Source organism: Pantherophis guttatus, chromosome 8, assembly GCF_059756535.1.
Source record: "Pantherophis guttatus breed Tessera chromosome 8, ASM5975653v1, whole genome shotgun sequence".
Classification (NCBI taxonomy): Eukaryota; Metazoa; Chordata; class Lepidosauria; order Squamata; family Colubridae; genus Pantherophis; species Pantherophis guttatus.
The window spans coordinates 7,778,694-7,798,041 of record NC_142070.1 but is presented as its reverse complement, the minus strand read 5'-3'; the positions used below and the strand labels follow the sequence as shown (position 1 = coordinate 7,798,041).

The 19,348-nt window shown below is 45.2% G+C and overlaps 1 protein-coding gene across 2 annotated transcripts; it reads left to right on the top strand.

The window, feature by feature from the left end:
* The first annotated feature begins 1,499 nt into the window (after positions 1-1,499).
* On the top strand, positions 1,500-17,431 carry LOC117673651 (protein FAM47E-like). 2 transcript variants are annotated; one of them, XM_060687023.2, is made up of 8 exons: positions 1,500-1,677; positions 3,617-4,002; positions 8,803-8,960; positions 10,802-10,952; positions 11,476-11,673; positions 13,290-13,439; positions 14,846-14,923; positions 16,745-17,431. In XM_060687023.2, exons 2-8 carry the CDS (start codon positions 3,634-3,636, stop codon positions 16,895-16,897), a joined length of 1,257 nt encoding a protein of 418 aa, XP_060543006.2. In that variant the 5' UTR covers positions 1,500-1,677; positions 3,617-3,633; the 3' UTR covers positions 16,898-17,431. The 2 variants fall into 2 exon arrangements, with proteins under 2 accessions (XP_060543006.2, XP_060543007.2); XM_060687024.2 differs by lacking the exon at positions 11,476-11,673.
* The last annotated feature ends 1,917 nt before the right edge of the window (positions 17,432-19,348 follow it).

Genomic DNA, 19,348 nt, shown 5'->3' with positions numbered 1-19,348 from the left:
TGTAGTGACACAAGCCGAATCCACCTTCCAGTGCTGCATTAACCATAATCTCCTTGGCACTTGTTGTGGCCTGCCAGCAGCCCACGGAGCTAGAAGCGGAGTCAGACAGTGAAGAGGCTGGGGAGGACCATGGGCCAGTCCTGGAGTCTGGGGAAGGCCCAGACAAGGGCTCTGGGTCGAAGGCCGAGATGGAGCCAGCGCCACCTGGGAGTGATGCACGGACTCCGGAGCCTCTAGAGTCGGACAGCAGAGAGACAGAGGAACATGAGGAGCCTGTTCCTAGTGCCCGCATGCGCAGAGCTGCCAGAAGGCAGGAGCAGCTAAAGCAAAAAGGACGACTCGGGAGTAAGGCCAGGAGATGATTGGCCCCTCCCATAAGGCTTAAAAGAGCAGCAAAGGCTCTTGGGCTCTTTGTAGGAAAGCAGCGTTGCTAAATCTGTTTTCCAGTCGGCGTCTCTTGTTTCTGAACTTCGTGGGTGGGGCTTTGCCCGAATAGTCGTCTGGACTATTGTAATGCTCTCTACATGGGGCTCCCCTTGAGGTGTACTCGGAGGCTCCAACTGGCACAGAGTGCGGCCGCGCGGGTGGTTATGGGAGCAACGTGGAGTTCCCATGTAACACCTCTCCTGCGCGAGCTACACTGGCTCCCGGTGGTCTTCCGAGTGTGCTTCAAGGTTCTGGTTATCACCTTTAAAGTGCTCCATGGCTTAGGACCTGGTTATCTACAGGACCACCTGCTACCACCAATAGCCTCCCACCAGCCAGTACGCTCCCATAGAGAGGGGCTCCTCCGGGTGCCGTCAGCCAAACAATGTCGACTGGCGGCCCCCAGGGGGAGAGCCTTCTCTGTGGGGACACCTACGATCTGGAACGAGCTCCCCCCGGAGATACGGAGGATCCCGGATCTGCGCACCTTCCGTTGCGCGCTTAAGACTTTTTTATTTCATCAAGCTGGCCTGGCCTAAATCTTCTCCCTTTTAAATATAAATTTTAATTTGTTTTAAATTATGGGGTATTTTAAATTCAGCCAAATTATTTAATTCGTTTTTAATCTATTTTAAATTTTTTATATTTATGTGTTTTAGCTTGTGGCTGTTCACCGCCCCGAGTCCTTCGGGAGAAGGGCGGTATAGAAATTTAATAAAATAAATAAATAAAATAAATTTGCCAAGAAAGGCCTTTGGCAGGGTGCCAAAGCAGATAAAGATTTGTGATAAGCCCGAAGGACTTTTCCTGAAGGACTTGTTTTAGAATTAATTTGGACTAAACTGGGAATGAAGTCGTTCTCAGCTGTTATAATAAAGTAATTTTGTTTGAGACTAATTGTGTCCTGTAATGACTAAGTGAGCCTAAGTCACAACAGGACTAATAATTTCCCCCCCACCTTTGCATTCTCAGACAGCTTTTGCTCAGAAGGAAAGGCAAGCATGTGTTCTCATGAATGAATAGCTGGGCAGATCAGGTTGTCACAACAACCAATCCCAAACACACCACGGTCTCCTGCGTGCCTCTGGGAACACAATCAAGTTGTCGCCTCTCCCGCAGAATTAAAGCCCGCTGCTAGATGAAGACTTAGAAAGGTGCGAGCCGCCCAATCGCAAAACAACATTTCCAGACAATATTTGCACTGTTGGTGTGGACCCGGATGCCAGATCACACCTCTGCTTTTCGCTGCTGGTATGTTTCTTTTTTATAACTTCAGCGACAAATGTCAAGGATGGTAGCTCTAAATATATTTTGTCTGAGAACAAGGTCCAAGAGGTAGAAATAATTGGATTTGTGCGGCAGCCATCCTAGGGGGGAACACAGTGTGATATTATTCTGTTAAAAAACAAAAGCAAAATAGCATCTTTGTTTAATGGAATAAGCTTTGGTATAAAGTTTATTTATTTGTATTTATTTATTTATCCGTCCTTAACATGGACTATGTCACGTTCACAGGAAGAGAGATGGCCTCGTTTCTCGATCCAGAATTAAGCTGTGCAGAGATCAGCTGGGGATGCCTAGAAAAATTCATCTGATGTATAACTACCACTTTGTCAACTGTTTTAAAAGAATCACCAGAATCAGCAATCTCCCCAAATTGAATGTGCCGTTTTTAATGAATATAACTTATTTTTAAGCATACTTACGGGATTAAGAATGAGTATGAAAATAGAACTGTAATGATAATGTTGTTGTTGTTGATAGTTGCGAAGTTGTGTCCGATCCCATGGACAACATTCCTCCAGGCCTTCCTGTCTTCTACCATCCTCTGGAGTCCATTTAGGCTCATGCCGACTGCTTCAGTGACTCCATCCAGCCACCTCATTCTCTGTCGTCCCCTTCTTCTTTTGCCCTCCATCTTTCCCAGCATTAGGCTCTTCTCCAATGAGTCCTTCCTTCTCATTAGGTGGCCAAAGTATTTGAGTTTCACCTTCAGGATCTGGCCTTCTAAAGAGCAGTCAGGGTTGATCTCCTCTAGGACTGACCGGTTGGATCGCCTTGCAGTCCAAGGGACTCGCAGGAGTCTTCTCCAGCACCAGAGTTCAAAGGCCTCCATTCTTTGGCGCTCAGCCTTCCTTATGGTTCAACTTTCACAGCCATACATTGCAACAGGAAAAACCATAGCCTTGACTATACGCTCTTTTGTTGGCAGGGTGATGTCTCTGCTTTTTAGTATGCTGTCTAACTTTGCCATAGCTTTCCTCCCCAGGAGCAAGCCTCTTTTAATTTCTTGGCTGCAGTCCCCATCTGCGGTGATCTTGGAGCCCAGGAAAATAAAATCTGTCGCTACCTCCATTTCTTCCCCATTTATGATAATATCACTATGAAACTAATGAAAGGGCTTTACCTTTACTTCAAATTATTCCCCCTTCTTCATCCTCCCCCACTGCTCCTTTCACTTTCATGTTATTACTCTGGTGTTACAAACACTTTGTGGGAACTAGAATGAGCTTGTTAGGCGCAAAAGAGGAATAAGAATCATACCGAAAAGTTCCCTAATATAATACTTGCATTTTTTTCTGAGCAAAAGCACCTCTCTTGATACACAGCGCAGCGATGCTGCCACTACTTAATAAAACCTTTTTTTTTAAACCAAGGATGATAGGAAATACAGCAATTACATTTTTGTTGAGCTCATTTTTGGGAAGAAAAAGGAGAAAATAAATAAAGCGTTGTAGGAAAAGTAGTTGACTTTTAGGAGTGACCGTCTATGGAGACGCTACATCAGAGTGTACCCCCCAAAATACTATCCAAACAGCATCTGTTCTGTGCCTATCAGGGTCTACTAGAGGGAGTAGGGCTGTCCCCATTTTTTCCCCCTATCTTTGGAGTATTTTGCGTGGGAGGGGAGGAAGAAAATGGCATTGCTCTAGTTTTACTCTGCAAATCCCCTGATGCCATCCGAAGCCAACAGAAGCTGCATTCCTGGTCCTCCAGAGGCTGAAAACATCTGGCGTGAATAAATTGCAATTATGAACCTAAGCCAAGAAGCTTTTCTCAACACAGATGTAAAATCCGTGACGGAGGACAGCAGCGTTGTCTGCTTGGTGTGGGTGGCTCAGACGATTTCAGATATTGCAAGGTCAGCCAAACCAAGGGATAACCCCTGTGGCTATTTTTTTTTTTTCAGCTCTTGAAGGTGAAGACATGCCTTTCCAATTTTTTCAACGGCACGGTGCTCCCAAATCCAGATTCTCTGGTTCCTTGAACGGTCAACACTGGCGCTTTCTGAGGAGCAATTTGGATTATTCCAGAGAGGCCTTCCCTCTTTCAGGTGAGAGCATCCTTACCCAGCCAGAAAAAGGACCCAGCCATCTTCTTCTCTCCGAGAAACCGAAGAATCTTCTCCGAGCATCCCAGAGATCCAGAAAGAGGCTATTGGAGCCACAGAGCTACACTTCGAAGCTCAGCCTGATGAGCCAATCCCAAAAGGACCACGTTGCTCAAGTTGAATACTGCCTCAGCCAACACCCCTTAGCCCTCTACCCAAATTTTGAAGAAAGCATTCCTGCAGAGGTGAGAACATGCATTTCTGCCCATGTTTTTTTTTTTACAAAGATCTTTCAATAGTAGTCACATTTGAGCACTGATGATGTTGCCTAGGTTGGTAATGAAATGTCTGTAAGAAAACACCCAAGCTCAGAGAGCACCAAGAACCCCACAGTCTTCCTCCTTCTCCTCCTCTTCCTCTCCACAAACACCACTCCGTTCTAATACTGATGAAGTTACCCAGTCTGGTAGTGAAATGCCCGCAAGAAAACAGCCAAACGCAGAGGACGCCAAGGACCCCTCATTTCAATCCTGAGTTACAAATATTCTCCTTTATTGGAGTCACATTTCCACTGTTGAATTTAAAACAGTGTTTCTCAACCTTGGATACTTCAGCTCCCAGGATTCCCTAGTCAGCAAGCAAACTGGTTGTAGAATTCTGGGAGTTGAAGTCCACACATCGTCAAGTAGCCAAGACTGAGAAACACTCTTCTAACATTGTCTCGGCCCGTCTCCACACTTATTGGGCTCCAAATCTTTAAAAGTACCATGTTTCCCCGACAATAAGACCCTGTCTTATATTTTTTTGAACCCTGAAATAAGCGCTTGGCCTTATTTTCGGAGAGGTCTTATTATTTTGGGGCGTGTGGAGCAAGATGGGCTCCTTTTGCCATCTTACCTGATTTCCAGCTCTGTCTCCCTAACCCTAACCAGAGGAAATGGCAGGGACCTGTTGTGCATGCAGTTAAATATTTTCGGGGAAGGCTTATTTTCAGGGAGGGTTTATTTTCACGCATGTGCTCAAAAGCCCGATTGGGCTTATTATCCGGGGAGGTCTTATTTTCAAAGAAACAGGGTACATTTTGTGGGGTGGAAATTTTGGGTGCTTGGGCAATAAAGAATGTAAAGTAAAGGTTCCCCTCGCACATATGTGCTAGTCGTTCCCGACTCTAGGGGGCAGTGCTCATCTCCGTTTCAAAGCCGAAGAGCCAGCGCTGTCCGAAGACGTCTCCGTGGTCATGTGGCCGGCATGACTCAACGCCAAAGGCGCACGGAACGCTGTTACCTTCCCACCAAAGGTGGCCCCTATTTTTCTACTGGCATTTTTTACCTGCTTTCGAACTGCTAGGTTGGCAGAAGCTGGGACAAGTAACGGGAGCTCACCCCGTTACGCAGCACTGGGGATTCGAACCGCTGAACTGCCGACCTTTTGATCGACAAGCTCAGCATCTTAGCCACTGAGCCAGCGTGTCCCTATATATCTGGAGTCTAATGACCTGACCCCCTAATCATTTTTACTAAAGACTATATTTAATTTATAATTATACTAAGTGGTTTTTTTTTTCTGCCAAGAGAATTCTCAGGATTTATGACTCATAATAAATCATAAAGAGCTGTTCTGGCAGGCATTTGAATAGACAGAGAGCTCCATTTATGGCAGCAAAGAAAATCCCTTGACTCGGTGCACGAATGACATTAACTTGGAGTTCTCGGGGTAAATTCCCAGATGGATTTTTTCTTTTAAAAAAAGAAAGTTGCTTGACAAGAAAGAGAAACTAAGTGTTGCTTTCTAATTGCTGATTTGCTGGTTTATCAGACCAAGGGCATCTTTGCAGGAAAAGAAGGACCAGGGGTGACATGATAGCAGTGTTCCAATATTTGAGGGGCTGCCACAAAGAAGAGGGGGTCAATCTATTTTCCAAAGCACCTGAGGGCAGGACAAGAAGCAATGGGTGGAAACTGATCAAGGAGAGAACAAACCTAGAACTAAGGAGAAATTTCCTGACAATGGAAAAATTAATCAGTGGAACAGCTTGCTTCCAGAAGTTTTGAGTGCTCCAACATTGGAGGTTTTTAAGAAGAGATTGGATGACCATTTGTCTGAAGTGGTGTAGGATCTCCTGCTCGAGAAAGGGGTTGGACTAGAAGACCTCCAAGGTCCCATACAAATCTCTTATTCTGTTATTGAGGTGTAAAATTGAAATCTGGAGGATATTGAGGGAGACAAGAAGGGAAAGTAAAGGAAAAGGCTCAGTGGCATCTCATGGAGGGGGTCAAAGTGGCAAGCTGGTAACCACAGCACTTTTATTTATTGTATTTATATTTTATTTATTTTATTTTGTCAAGTATGTATTTTATGACAGATTATTATTATTATTATTATTATTATTATTATTATTTATTATTATTATTATTTATTGAATTTGTATACCGCCCTACTCCCGAAGGACTCAGGGCGGTGAACAGCCAAATAAAATACATATAATACAAATGTTAAAAAACCATTAAAATACAATTAAATAATTGGCCGGAAAACGAAATTTAAAACACCCCAAATTCATAAGACAAATTTAAAATTGAAGAATTTTAAAAATTTTAAAAAGTTTAAAAGAGAGGTTAGGCCAGGCCGGCCTGCTGGAAAAGAAATGTTTTGATGGCACGGCGGAAAGCGTGCAGGTCCGGGATCCTCCGTATCTCCGGGGGGAGCTCGTTCCAGATGGCAGGTGCCCCCACAGAGAAGGCTCTCTCCCTGGGGGACGCCAGTTGACATTGTTTGGCCGAGGGCACCCTGAGGAGCCCCTCTCTATGGGAGCGTACTGGTCGGTGAGAGGCTACTGGTGGCAGAAGGCGGTCTCGTAAATACCCCGGTCCTAAGCCATGGAGCGCTCTAAAGTTGGTAACCAAAACCTTGAAGCGCACCCAGAAGACCACCGAGAGCCAGTGCAGCTCGCGCAGGAGGGGGGGTCACATGGGAGTGCCCCGTCGCTCCCATAACCACCCGCGTGGCCGCATTCTGGACCAGCTGGAGCCTCCGGGTGTTCCTCAAGGGGAGCCCCATGTAGAGAGCATTACAGTAGAGAGAGATACAGGTGTAAACATAATTATAAATACATGAAAAGGATACGAATAAATGGGGACATTAGGACAGGGACATAAGGCACGCTGGTGCGCTTAGGAATAGGGTGAGGTCTGCAGTAGACAGTTTAAGGTTAAAGTTTTGGGGATTTGGGGAAGAAACCACAGAGTCAGGTAGTGCATTCCAGGCATTGAGCCCTCTGTTACTAAAGTCATATTTTCTGCAATCGAGTTTGAAACGGTTTACCTTGAGTTGATGTTTTAAATGAAGATGGAAACAGTATATAAAGAATAAAAAATCTGTTTTGCATAGAAAGCGTCTCACAAAATCCAGATCCTCCTGCGGGGAAAACACTTGTAACCCTTCCAAACAATTCGACCTCCAGGATGAGTCGAGGTCACAGTTTCCTTTAAAAGCCAGGATGAAGCGAGGCTTTTGCGAAATTTTATCTCTGTTCCAGGGAAGTTCAGAGATAGTTGCAAACTTTGTCACATTTGCCACACAACCCTTGCTATCTCTGAGCTGATACGGGGAGGGTGGATTCTCTCCCCTGAGTTCCACAAGGATAGGAAATTCCCCGTATTTATCTCCTCCGCCTAAAAGGAGTAATAAGAGAGGGGATTTTCGCTGTTATTACAATTCAAAGTACGAGAGAAAAGGCCGCCACTGTTTTTCAGCTAAATAAACAGAAAAACAGCATCCGGACCTCCGTTCTTGGCACATCTTGTACTCCAGACAGAAGTGGTATTTACTCCAGCTAGCATGTTCCTGATTTTGAGGCCGAGGCTTTCGTTCCCTCCTCTTCACAAAGGAGTCCTTCCTTTTTTTTTTTTAGGCCTGTTCCAGAATTTTCCGGTTTGCTGATGATGAGGGTTGGTTTCGGATTATCTGGAAGCATTTGTCTCGGCCCCTGACCAGTTTCCACAGGAGAGAGAGAGGTTAATCAGGGGCAAGAATCTGGCTGGCCTTGGGTGTCTCTTGGCAATTGGTCTGGAGCCAGACTTGGGTGACATATTTAGGTTCACAGAGTTCTTTTCTTTTCTTTTCTTTTCTTTTCTTTTCTTTTCTTTTCTTTTCTTTTCTTTTCTTTTCTTCTCTTTTCTTTTCTTTTCCTTTCCTTCATTCCTTTCTTTCCTTTCCCCTTCTTTCCCTTTCTTTTCTTTTCTTTCTTTCCCTTCTTTCCTTCCTCCCCTCCCCTTGTTTTTTCCTTCCTTCCTTCCCCTTCCCTTCCTTTCCCTTCTTTCCCTCCTTCCTTTCTTTCCTCCCCTCCCTTTTTCCTTCCTTCCTTTCCCTCCCTTTCCTTTCCCTTCCTTCCTTCCTTCCCCTTTCTTTCCCTTCTTTCCTTTCCTTCCTCCCCTCCCCTCCCCACTCCGGCTTTTTTCCTTCTTTTCTTCCTTTCTTCCTTCCTTCCTTTCCCTTCCTTTTCCCTTCTTTCCTTTCCTTCCTCTCCTCCCCCCCTCCCCTCCTTTTTTCCTTCCTTCCTTCCTTTCCCTCCCTTTCCCTCTCTTTCCTTTCCTTTCTTTCCTTTCTTTCCTCCTTTTTTCATTCCTTCCTTCCTTCCTTTCCCTTCCCTTCCTTTCCTTTCCTTTCCCTTCTTTCCCTCCTTCCTTCCTTTCCTCCCCTCCCCTCCTTTTTTCCTTTCTTCCTTTCCCTTCCTTCCTTCCCCTTTCTTTCCCTTCTTTCCTTTCCTTCCTCCCCTCCCCTCCCCTCCCCACTCCTCCTTATTTCCTTCTTTCTTTCCTTCCTTTCCCTTCCTTTTCCCTTCTTTCCTTTCCTTTCCTTCTTCCCCTCCCCTCTCCTCCTTTTTTCCTTTCTTCCTTCCTCCCTTTCCCTCCCTTTCCTTTCCTTTCTTTCCTCCCCTCTCCTCCTTTTTTCCTTTCCTTTCCTTTCCTTTCCTTTCCTTTCCTTCCCCTCCCTTTCCTTTCCTTCCTTCCTTTCCTCCCCTCCCCGCCCTGCCCTGCCCTTCCCAGCTTTTCAAGGAAGTCATGAGCATCCTGGACCCAGAGGTGCTTCCTACCGACCAAGAACCTGATGCCAGCCTTGGTGGAGAACCCTGCCCTCCTCCTACGATCCCTTCCCTCCTGGAAGACAAAAGGAACAGACAAGCAAGGGCCCCACAGGCCAATCGGTGAGTGCCAGGCCACGGATAATGCATCACAAATCATGACATCAACTACCATGAGCACCTATCACAGGGCCTGCATTTCCACAATATGCAAGCCATAACCAAGGTACTCGGGCGGTGGGACCATGGCATATCCCAACCCAACCCAGCAGGGGTAGGTTCTACTTACCTTTACTACTGGTTCGCAATGGGACCGCATGCGCAGAAGCTTCCTGACGACGTCCGGGGTCGGTGGGCGGAGCCTCCCGCCGGTTTTACTACTGGTTCTATAGAACCCGTGCGAACCGGGGGGGGGGGCAACCCACCACCGCTTCAGACAAATGGTTATCCAAAATCTTCTTAAAGACTTCCAGTGTTGGAGCACTCACAACTTCTGGAGGCCAGCTTTTTGGAGATTTGGTAATCCATTCAGAAAGACTGAGTCAGACAGAAACTCCAGATAAGCGATTAGGCAAGCCAAAAGGATTGAGAGGATTAGCTCAGACGAGCACCTAGGATTTGCATTTCCCCTTTTGCCTATAGAGCCAGCCGTGACCCCACAAGAATCTGATAACAGCCGATAGAACATTAAAGGACATGTTAGAATAGAATTAGAATAACAGAGTTGGAAGGGTCCTTGGAGGTCTTCTAGTCCAACCTCCTGCTTAGGCAGGAAACCCCACACCACTTCAGACAAATGGTGATCCAACATCTTCTTTAAAACTTCCAGTGTTGGAGCATTCACAACTTCTGGAGGCAAGTAGTTCCACTGGTTAATTGTTCTCACTGTCAGGAAATTTCTCCTTAGTTCTAGGTTGCTTCTCTCCTTGATTAGTTTCCACCCATTGCTTCTTGTCCTGCCTTCAGGTGCTTTGGAGAATAGCTTGACTTGAAATAAAAGCTGGTTACCCAAATTTTGCCGGGAACAGTTGTAAATGTGAGAACTTCACTTGTTTCAGGCTAAAAAAATTATAATAAACCGAGAATTATCTATATATGTATAATTTTCTCTCCAATGCACTGACATCTGCTTGACTCCTGACCGCCACCTTGTGGTGATACGTTGATCAACAGTTTTCAGAGCCTTCTAGTTAGTATCTTTGAGGAAGATAAACTCCACACTTCCCCAAATATCTGGTTTGTTTCTTACTATGCATTCAAACTAAACAAACCAGGAAAGCTAAACAAGGTTAGCTGTTTGGTCAGCTGTCCCAGAACCACATGCTGTTGGTGATTCTGCTTCATCAATAAACCAACTTTCTTTCCAATCAGCCTCCATTTTATTCCCGGCTTGGAACTGGACCGAGGATTTTTCTTCCTACACTACCATCTTGAAGCTCTGGATTGGTCCCTACGGATTCCTTTGGTTATTGTACTTAGGAAAAATAACTTATTAAATAATAATAATAATAATAATAATAATAATAATAATAATAATAATAAATATTAATAAGGGCCTAGTGGCTCAGCAGACTAAAAGCATTGTGATTAACACCAGCTGCCTGCAATTACTGTAAGTTCGAATCTCGCCAGGCTCAAGGTTGACTCAGCCTTCCATCCTTTCTAAGGTAGGTGAAATGAGGACCCAGTTTGTGGGGGCAATAAGCTGACTTTGTATAAATATACAAAAGTATGAAGGCTATTGCTTAACGCACTGTAAGCCGCCCTGAGTCTCCGGAGAAGGGCGGCATATAAATCAAATTAAAATTAAATTAAATTTTTAAAAATATTCAGTGATATTAATTAGTCCCATCAGAGCAGATATAATAAGGCTGTAGTTTCGTGCTTAGACGGGGAAAACATCTCATTAAACATCGTGGGGTTTGCTGTTTGATCAATATGGATGTGTAAATCTTTCTTTACAGCAAGGATCCAGGAAACAAAGCTCCGTACACCTGGTTCTCCCCCACAAAAGTAGCAGCAAGAGAATTGAAAGCCAGGTTGAATTACGTCCCTCCTCTCGACGAGAATATCAAGCGAGCCACCAAAGAACTTTGCGATGGATTCAATTCTCTAGTAAGTCAAACAATTTCTGTGTCAATTTCTCAGGCTTGGCCCCTTTAAGACATGTGGACTTCAACTCCCAGAATTGGCTGACTGGGGGATTCTGGGAGTTGAAGTCCACCTACCTTAAAGAGGACAAGCCAGTGGTGAATTCTGAACCGGTTGTGGTCATAAGACAAGGACGACCTGCGAGTCAAACCATTTCACAGAACGAAATACCTCTTTTGCTGGATAAAAATTAGAGGTGGTATTCAGTCGGTTCGCACCGGTTCGGGCGAATTGGTAGCGGCGATCACAGGTGGGCCCACCCGGCCCCACCCCACCCCGCCCCGGCTCTATGCCTTCCTATTTAGCCACGTTTTCGAGGCTGGGCGCATGTGTGGAAGGCCAGGCGCATGCAAAAAAGGTGTGCATGTGCCAAAGCGAACGTTCGCACGCGGGACGAACCGGTGGGAACCATATATGAAACCCACTTCTGATAAAAATGATGTGCCTGTTGGATACTTGCGCTTTTGATTTTGAGTTCCTATTTCAGGGAGGGGAGAAGTACAGCGTAGATGAAGACACCGTTCTAAGTATGTTTGATGCGGCTTACGAGACCACCCTCCCGATGTTTCACCCGCTGCGTGTTGAGGAACTCCGTGATCTACCCATGGACCTGAAGAAGCATTTTGGGATGCTACCTCTTCGAGCTCTTAGAAAGAAACCTGATCAGGATATTAGGCCTTCTAAGGTGGGTGACCTCTAACATCCAAGTACACAGGGCTGTGAATGAAGATTTCATTTTCATTTTTCATTTTTTTTTCATTTTATTAAATTTGTATACCGCCCTACTCCCGAAGGACTCAGGGCGGTGAACAGCCATAAAATAAAACATATAAATACAAAATTTAAAATAGAGATAAAACTAATTAAATAAATTTGGCTGAACCATTTTAAAACCCCAATAAATTAAAACCAATTTAAAATTCCATTTAAAAAGAGGAAAAATTTAGGTCAGGCCAGCTTGATGGAATAAGAACGTCTTAAGCGCGCGACGGAAGGTACGCAGATCCGGAATCCTCCGTATCTCCGGGGGGAGCTCGTTCCAGATCGTAGGTGCCCTAAGATTGTTTGGTAAGCCTTGACTTTTGTTTAGAAGAACCGAAGACTTTTCGCTTGCAGAGAAAAAACAGAGATACTTCATACAGAGAATCCTTGATTTACAAGTGGTACGTTATGATCAGAGGTGGTATTCAGCCAGTTCGTACTGGTTCGCCCGAACTGGTAGCGGAAATCTGCCTTCGCTCTATGCCATCCCATTTAGTCACGTTAGTGAGGCCTGGCGCATGTGCGGAAGGCTGGGCACATGCATGGATGGGGCCCGTGTGAATGAAGCGAGCGAGCATGCACGCGCACTCACATTTGCGAACTGGTAGGAAGGTAAGTGAATATCACCCCCGGTTATGATGTACCTTCTAGAGTTCCTATGACCCAGTTTCAAAGTTCCAATGGCTAGGGCCACCCGGCGGTCATGTGATCACATCACTGTCTTGCATTTATGGCCTTTTGTCCTGTGGTCACATGACTAAGATTTATGATGTTTCTTTGCTGTACACCAACATTTATTTCTAGCCAAAAAAAACCCCCAAGGGATACAACGGACTCATTTAGCAACCGCAGTGTTCGCTTTGCCCTGCTTAATGACTGAAAGTCTGTAGAGATTCTCCGTCATCCAGGTCATGGTTTGTCCCAAAGGTGCTTTTTTCAGGAGGCAACTGGACTTTCTTTCTTTTTTTTTCTTCTGAAGACGTTTCGCTTCTCATCCAAGAAGCTTCTTCGTCTCTGACTGGGCGGTGGGGAAATGGAAAGATTTATACTCCTTGCACACAGTTGGTCCTTTGCATCCTTTTAGAGGGTCGTTGAGGCCACTTGGAGGTTTATCTGTGTCCTCAGGGTCACCTGAGTAGTGCAAATGGTTCCTGTAGTTTGAAATTTTTCTCTGAAATCCCTTCCTACTCCAACACCATTCAAAGGATTTCCAGAGGAAAAAATTGCAGACTACAGGAACGATGGTTTTTATATATGTTTGTTGTTTAAAAATAAAAAACTTTTTTCAAAAAAAAAAAAAATCAACGGAATTCAGGAGAGGCTGGATCGGCACCCTTTGTGGCAACATAAAGAATTCCAGGCTGATGATGTGCTTAACTCCACCCTCTAGTCCTGCCTTGCTCTTCTCCTACCGATGATGGTTGAATCTTCAGCTTCTATTTTTGCTACTGAGCAGGAAGGGAGACATAATGGGATAGGTCAACTCCTAACCTTGGACCCCATGAAAATGATGTCCCTTCCCTCTTTCTTTTCTCCCAGGACGCTTGCCAATCCAGATGGGAGAGGAAGATCAGATATGGAGCTTGGTATCTGGACCCAAAGACGTGGAAAAAACAGAATGTGAATGAACCTTTAGAAAACCCAAAAGAGAGCAGCCTCAAGAATTCTAGAAGGCTCTTAAGTGAAGAGGTATGTTGCAAGTTCCTGTTGGGAGGGAGGGAGGGAAGGAAGGAAGGAGGGAGAGGGGGAGCAGGAGGAGGGAAGGGAGGAAGGGAGGAAGAGGAGAAGAAGGAGCAGGAGGAGGGAAGGAAGGAAGAAAGGAAGGAAGGAAGGGGCTAATTATGAAGAAATTATGAAGAGGAGAAGAAGGAGCAGGAGGAGGGAAGGAAGGAAGGAAAGGAAGGAAGGAAAGGAAGGAAGGAAGGAAGGAAGGAAGGAAGGAAGGAAAGGAAGGAAGGAAGGAAAGGAAGGAAGGGGCTTATTATGAAGAGATTATGAGGAGGAGGGAGGGAGAGGGGGAGCAGGAGGAGGGAGGGAAGGAAGGAAGGAAGGAAAGGAAGGAAGGAAGGAAAGGAAGGAAGGGGCTTATTATGAAGAAATTATGAAGAGGAGGGAGGGAGAGGGGGAGCAGGAGGAGGGAAGGAAGGAAGGAAAGGAAGGAAGGAAGGAAGGAAAGGAAGGAAGGAAAGGAAGGAAGGAAGGGTCTTATTATGAAGATATTATGAAGAGGACGGAGGGAGAGGGGGAGCAGGAGGAGGGAAGGGAGGAAGGGAGGAAGAGGAGAAGAAGGAGCAGGAGGAGGGAAGGGAGGAGGGAAGGAAAGGAAGGAAGGAAGGAAGGGACTTATTATGAAGAGATTATGAAGAGGAGGGAGGGAGAGGGGGAGCAGGAGGAGGGAGGGAGGGAGGGAGGAAGAAGGGGAGCAGGAGCAGGAGGAGGGAAGGAAGGAAGGAAGGAAGGAAGGAAGGGACTTATTATGAAGCGATTATGAAGAGGAGGGAGGGAGAGGGGGAGCAGGAGGAGGGAGGAAGGGAGGGAGGGAGGAAGGAAGGAAGGAAAGGAAGGAAGGAAGGAAAGGAAGGAAGGGGCTTATTATGAAGAAATTATGAAGAGGAGGGAGGGAGAGGGGGAGCAGGAGGAGGGAAGGAAGGAAGGAAAGGAAGGAAGGAAGGAAAGGAAGGAAGGAAAGGAAGGAAGGAAGGGTCTTATTATGAAGAGATTATGAAGAGGACGGAGGGAGAGGGGGAGCAGGAGGAGGGAAGGGAGGAAGGGAGGAAGAGGAGAAGATGGAGCAGGAGGAGGGAAGGGAGGAGGGAAGGAAAGGAAGGAAGGAAAGGAAGGAAGGAAGGAAGGGACTTATTATGAAGAGATTATGAAGAGGAGGGAGGGAGAGGGGGAGCAGGAGGAGGGAAGGAAGGAAGGAAGGAAGGAAGGAAGGAAGGAAGGAAGGGACTTATTATGAAGAGATTATGAAGAGGAGGGAGGGAGAGGGGGAGCAGGAGGAGGGAGGAAGGGAGGGAGGGAGGAAGGAAGGAAGGAAGGGAAAGAAGGAAAGAGAAAGAGTCCTTATTCTGATTTTTGGATGATTTTTGCAGGATGCCAAGCTCATACACCTTCATGGAACTCACGCTTTCCAGGAATTTCTTGTACAAAAGGCTTATCGGATACCAGAGGTAAACTTCCAATGCCTACCACTCGCCTAGCAGTCAGCCAATCTGTTGGCCTCCAGATGTTTCAGCATTTCTTTAAAATTGGTTGCAGCCAGCACAGTCAACACCCCAAATATCTGGAAGGTATCAAGGTGCCATTCTCTGATTCCTAGCCTCTAGTCCTCCTTTTGGTTCAAACGTGATTGCAAAACCAAAGGGAACCCCTGTTCATTTAGTGACCGACTGTTTCTTTTTCCTGTCTGGTTTTAGACCAGGGCAACTTTTATTTCCAAATCCCTTGGCCTGCAGCCCTCAACATCCCTACTCAGCTGGTATGTAGGCCAGTGGTGGGTTTCAAATTTTTTTACTACCGGTTCTGTGGGCGTGGCATGGCTTGGTGGGCATGGCTTGGGCGTGGCAGGGGAAGGATACTGTAAAATCTCCATTCCCACCCCAATCCAGGGGAAGGTTACTGCAAAATCCCCATTTCCTCCTGATCAGCTGGGACTCGGGAGGCAGAGACTAGATGGGGGTGGAGCCAGTCAGAATTTTTACTACCGGTTCTCCGAACTCCTCAAAATGTCCGCTACCGGTTCTCCAGAACTGGTCAGAACCTGCTGAAACCCCCCTCTGATGTAGGCACAGGTAGTCCTCAACTTATAATCATTCATTTAGGAACCATTTGAAGTTATAGAGGCACTGAAAAATGTGACTTAGGAGTTACAACCATTTTTCACACTTATGACGGTTGCAGCATCCCCATGGTCACCTGATTAAAATTCAGACGCTTTGAAACCATTTCATGTTTATGAAGTTGCAATGTTTCGGGGATCCCTTTTGCAACCTTCTGACAAATAAAGTCAAGCCAGATGCACTTAATAACCATGTTACTAACTTGGACAACGGTGGCAAGGAAGGTCAGAAAATGGGGCCAAACTCACTTAACAACCGACTTGCTTAGCAACGGAAATTTTAGGCTCCGTTGTGGTCGTAAGTCGAGGACTACCTGTATTGCAGCTTTTGAACAATTATCCAGACTTTCTGCTTGCTATAATACATAGGATTCTGAATATCAGCTTTTATTTCTAATAGGTTGCTTTCTCAAAATCCCAAGAAATGCTCATTTTTAAAGAAAAGATCTATATACCGAGTTCCCCCGAAAATAAGACCCTGTTTTGAACCCCGAAATAAGCACTTGGCTGTATTTTCGGGAATGTCTTATTATTTTGGGGCGCGTGGAACAAGACGGGGCTCCTCTTGCCATCTTATCTGATTTCCAGCTCTGTCTCCCTAACCCTAACCAGAGGAAATGGCGGGGACCGGCTTATTTTTGGGGAGGGCTTATTTTTTGGGGGGGGCTTATTTTTAGCGCATGCACTCAAAAGCCCGAATGGGCATAATTATTATCAGGGAACGTCTTATTTTAGGAGAAACAGTATATATATTTTGGCACTTAAAACTCTATTCTTTTTCCAAGGGGATAAAATTGTGTCCATGTCTCTAAAATTAGTTTGCCTTTTTGTAATAGCAAGTTGCTAAAGTGTAGGTCTTGGTAGGGCTACCAGATCTCCTGGAGATTAGGTAATTGCACCTGAAGAGATTCTGCCTGAAAAAAAAACAGCGGATATTCCTCTTACCAAACAGGTGACGACCCGAATTGTGATAGTCAGAAAAAGTTTATATTCCAAGAATCTGTTGCAGGGGGGACTCTAGATCCTGCAGCCACTTGGAAGCCTCGCGGCCCTTCTATAAGATCAGATTTCTAAAGTCTTTGGGTCAGCAAAAATTGGCTCGCCGAAATCTGTTCCTTTCAACAGTTGAGTGAAATTGTATGTTTTGATTCAGTTTTTGCAGCAGATGCTGGAGGAACAGAATGACATTGAGCCAAAAGTGGGAGGTTTGAAGAACGCCAAGGATGAACCCCAGAAATGCAAAGAGCTCAGAGAAGATTATTCATCAGTGGTGGGAAACAAATACGAAGACCAAAGAATCCAATGATCACGAGAACGGAAGCCGACCACAGCTCTGTCTACGATGTTATTTGAATAGGAATTCTTTCTAAGGACGTGTACCTGGATGAAATTTTCTGAGCAATACCTGGTGGGGATTCCCTACCTAAATCCTTTGCCGCTTTTTGAAACTGGTTGGAACAGAAGTTGCCTTCAGAAGTTGTGGGAGCTTCATCAATGGAAGCTTTCAAGAAGAGATTTGACTGCCACCTGTCAGAAATGGTGTAGGGCCATGATGGCGAACCTATGGCACGCGTGCCACAGGTGGCACATGGAACCATATCTGTGGGCACGCGAGCATTGCCCTAGATCAGCTCCAGCACATATGTGTGTGCCGGCCAGCTGATTTTTCTAGCCTTCCGGGTCCACCGGAAGTCAGGAAACAGGCTGTTTCTGGCCTCCAGGGGAGTGGGGAAGGCTGTTTTCGCCCTCCCCAGGCTCCGAGAAAGCCTCTGGAGCCTGGGGAGGGCGAAAAATGTGCCTACTGGGCCCACTGTGTCATTGCGTGCCAAAAACAGGGGGACCGCGGGGGGGGGATACGCAGGTGCATGCGTGGGGGGAGGGGCACATTGAATTAAGGGTGTGGGCACACGCATGTGCGACCCCCTGCATTCCCCCCACTTTTGGCACGCGATGGCAAAAAGGTTAGCCATCACTGGTGTAAGGGCTCCTTGAGTGGGGTGGGTGGGTGGGGTTGGACTAGATGACCTTACCCTTCCAACTCTGTTAATCTGTATTAATCAGAATAAAAGGTGTAGTTGGAATCAACAGACCTGCTTGGTACACCTGGGAAAACCCAACAGTCACCCAACAACAGTTTGAATGTTTTCTTCCACCAATTTGTTATTGCTGTCTCTAACCACACCACACACAACTGCTGCTTAGTTGTGTTTCCCCACCCACAACTTCAGTCTTCAGTCTTATTGCCCCTGCAATATGTCCTTATTGGGCATCCGAAGTGGGTTTGTGCTGTGTTGCTTTAACATACAACTTTCTAAAAGTTGTGATTGGGAAAAAATAAAAACATGGATAGTAGAAATAATAGATCAAGAAATTGAATTAGAACCAGAAGTTTTCTTATTAGGCATGATAAAAAGGAATATTAGAAAAGACATAAAATATTTGACACTACACATAATTACAGAGGCCAGACTGGCTATAGCACAACTGTGGAAAACAGATTGTATGCCAACAGATCAGGAAGTAATTCAAAAAATCTCCACATGCACAGAAATGGATAAATTAACTCTAGAATTAAAAGACAAGGAAGACTCAAAATATTTTATAGTATGGAATAGATGGTATAAGTGGATAAACCAAAGGAAAAAAAGGGTAAAGATAAGAATTAGGGGAAATGCAAGTAATAATAATAATAATAATAATAAAAGCACTGTCAGATAGATAGAATAGGTAAATAAGTCACTGTTTGTATATTTGTATATATGTGTTTATATAATCACATGTATTTAGTATGTTAGTGTAACTGTGGATTGAAACTGTAAATGTTATGAGTGAGAAAATCTGTATATTTTCTCTTTTTTTCTTGTTAATATTTTTAAATTTAATAAAGTTTGTTTTTTAAAACCAAAAAAAAAGAAGTTGTGATTGTTGGTTCCCTCTAATAAAATTCTGCCCCTATCCTAACTATGTGAGGCGAGTTTCCAATCCTCCCAACAACCACAAGAAATTTGTAGGGTGGGAGAACAAATGAACAACCAGATGGAAAAGGCTACGGAGACTCTCAGTCCTTCAGGTCATGGTTGTCCCAATGGAGCTTTTTTCAGGAGGCAACTGGACTTTCTGGGTTTTTTTCTTTGAAGACGTTTTGCTTCTCATCCAGGAAGCTTCTCCAGCTCAAACTGAATGATTCCCTACCATGCAGTCAGAGCTGAAGAAGCTTCTTGGATGAGAAGTGACATGTCTTCAAAGAAAAACCAGAAAGTCCAGTTGCCTCTTGGACAAGCAACTTTGGGACAATCAGATAGAAAAGAGTGGCTCCCCCAGAAGACCAGGAGAACCTAATTAGATCCACAGGTTCACTGCTGTGGGAGATATCATTCTAAGCAGATTCCTCCATTCCCACCACAATCTTACATTGTCCACATTGGCATCTTAAACTGGAATAAAGGGGGGGGGGATTTGGGAGTTATAGGTTACAATGAGCACCCAGCTTACCAGGATCAACTCCAAAATATTTTGATGGAGCACTGGCCTTTGAAGAATATTTATTTACTTAATTTCCTGCCTTTATTATTTTATACACAGATACATATACAAAGTCAAGGCAATGAACATATCTAATCATTCTTTTTCTTCCTATTTTGCCCACAACAACCATTGGGCTGAGAGATTGATTGGCCCAAAGACACCCAGCTTCATCTCATGGTTGAGGTGGAACTAGAATTCACAGTCTCCTGGTGATTGGCCTAAAGACACCCAG

What these genes read in the sequence shown, in the direction of transcription:
- LOC117673651 (XM_060687023.2), top strand. Translation starts at nt 3,634, where the DNA reads ATGCCTTTCCAATTTTTTCAACGGCACGGTGCTCCCAAATCCAGATTC. An exon ending in GCGATGGATTCAATTCTCTA is followed by an intron (nt 10,953 to 11,475) that starts GTAAGTCAAACA and finishes TTCCTATTTCAG; the next exon opens with GGAGGGGAGAAGTACAGCGT. An exon ending in AGGATATTAGGCCTTCTAAG is followed by an intron (nt 11,674 to 13,289) that starts GTGGGTGACCTC and finishes CTTTTCTCCCAG; the next exon opens with GACGCTTGCCAATCCAGATG.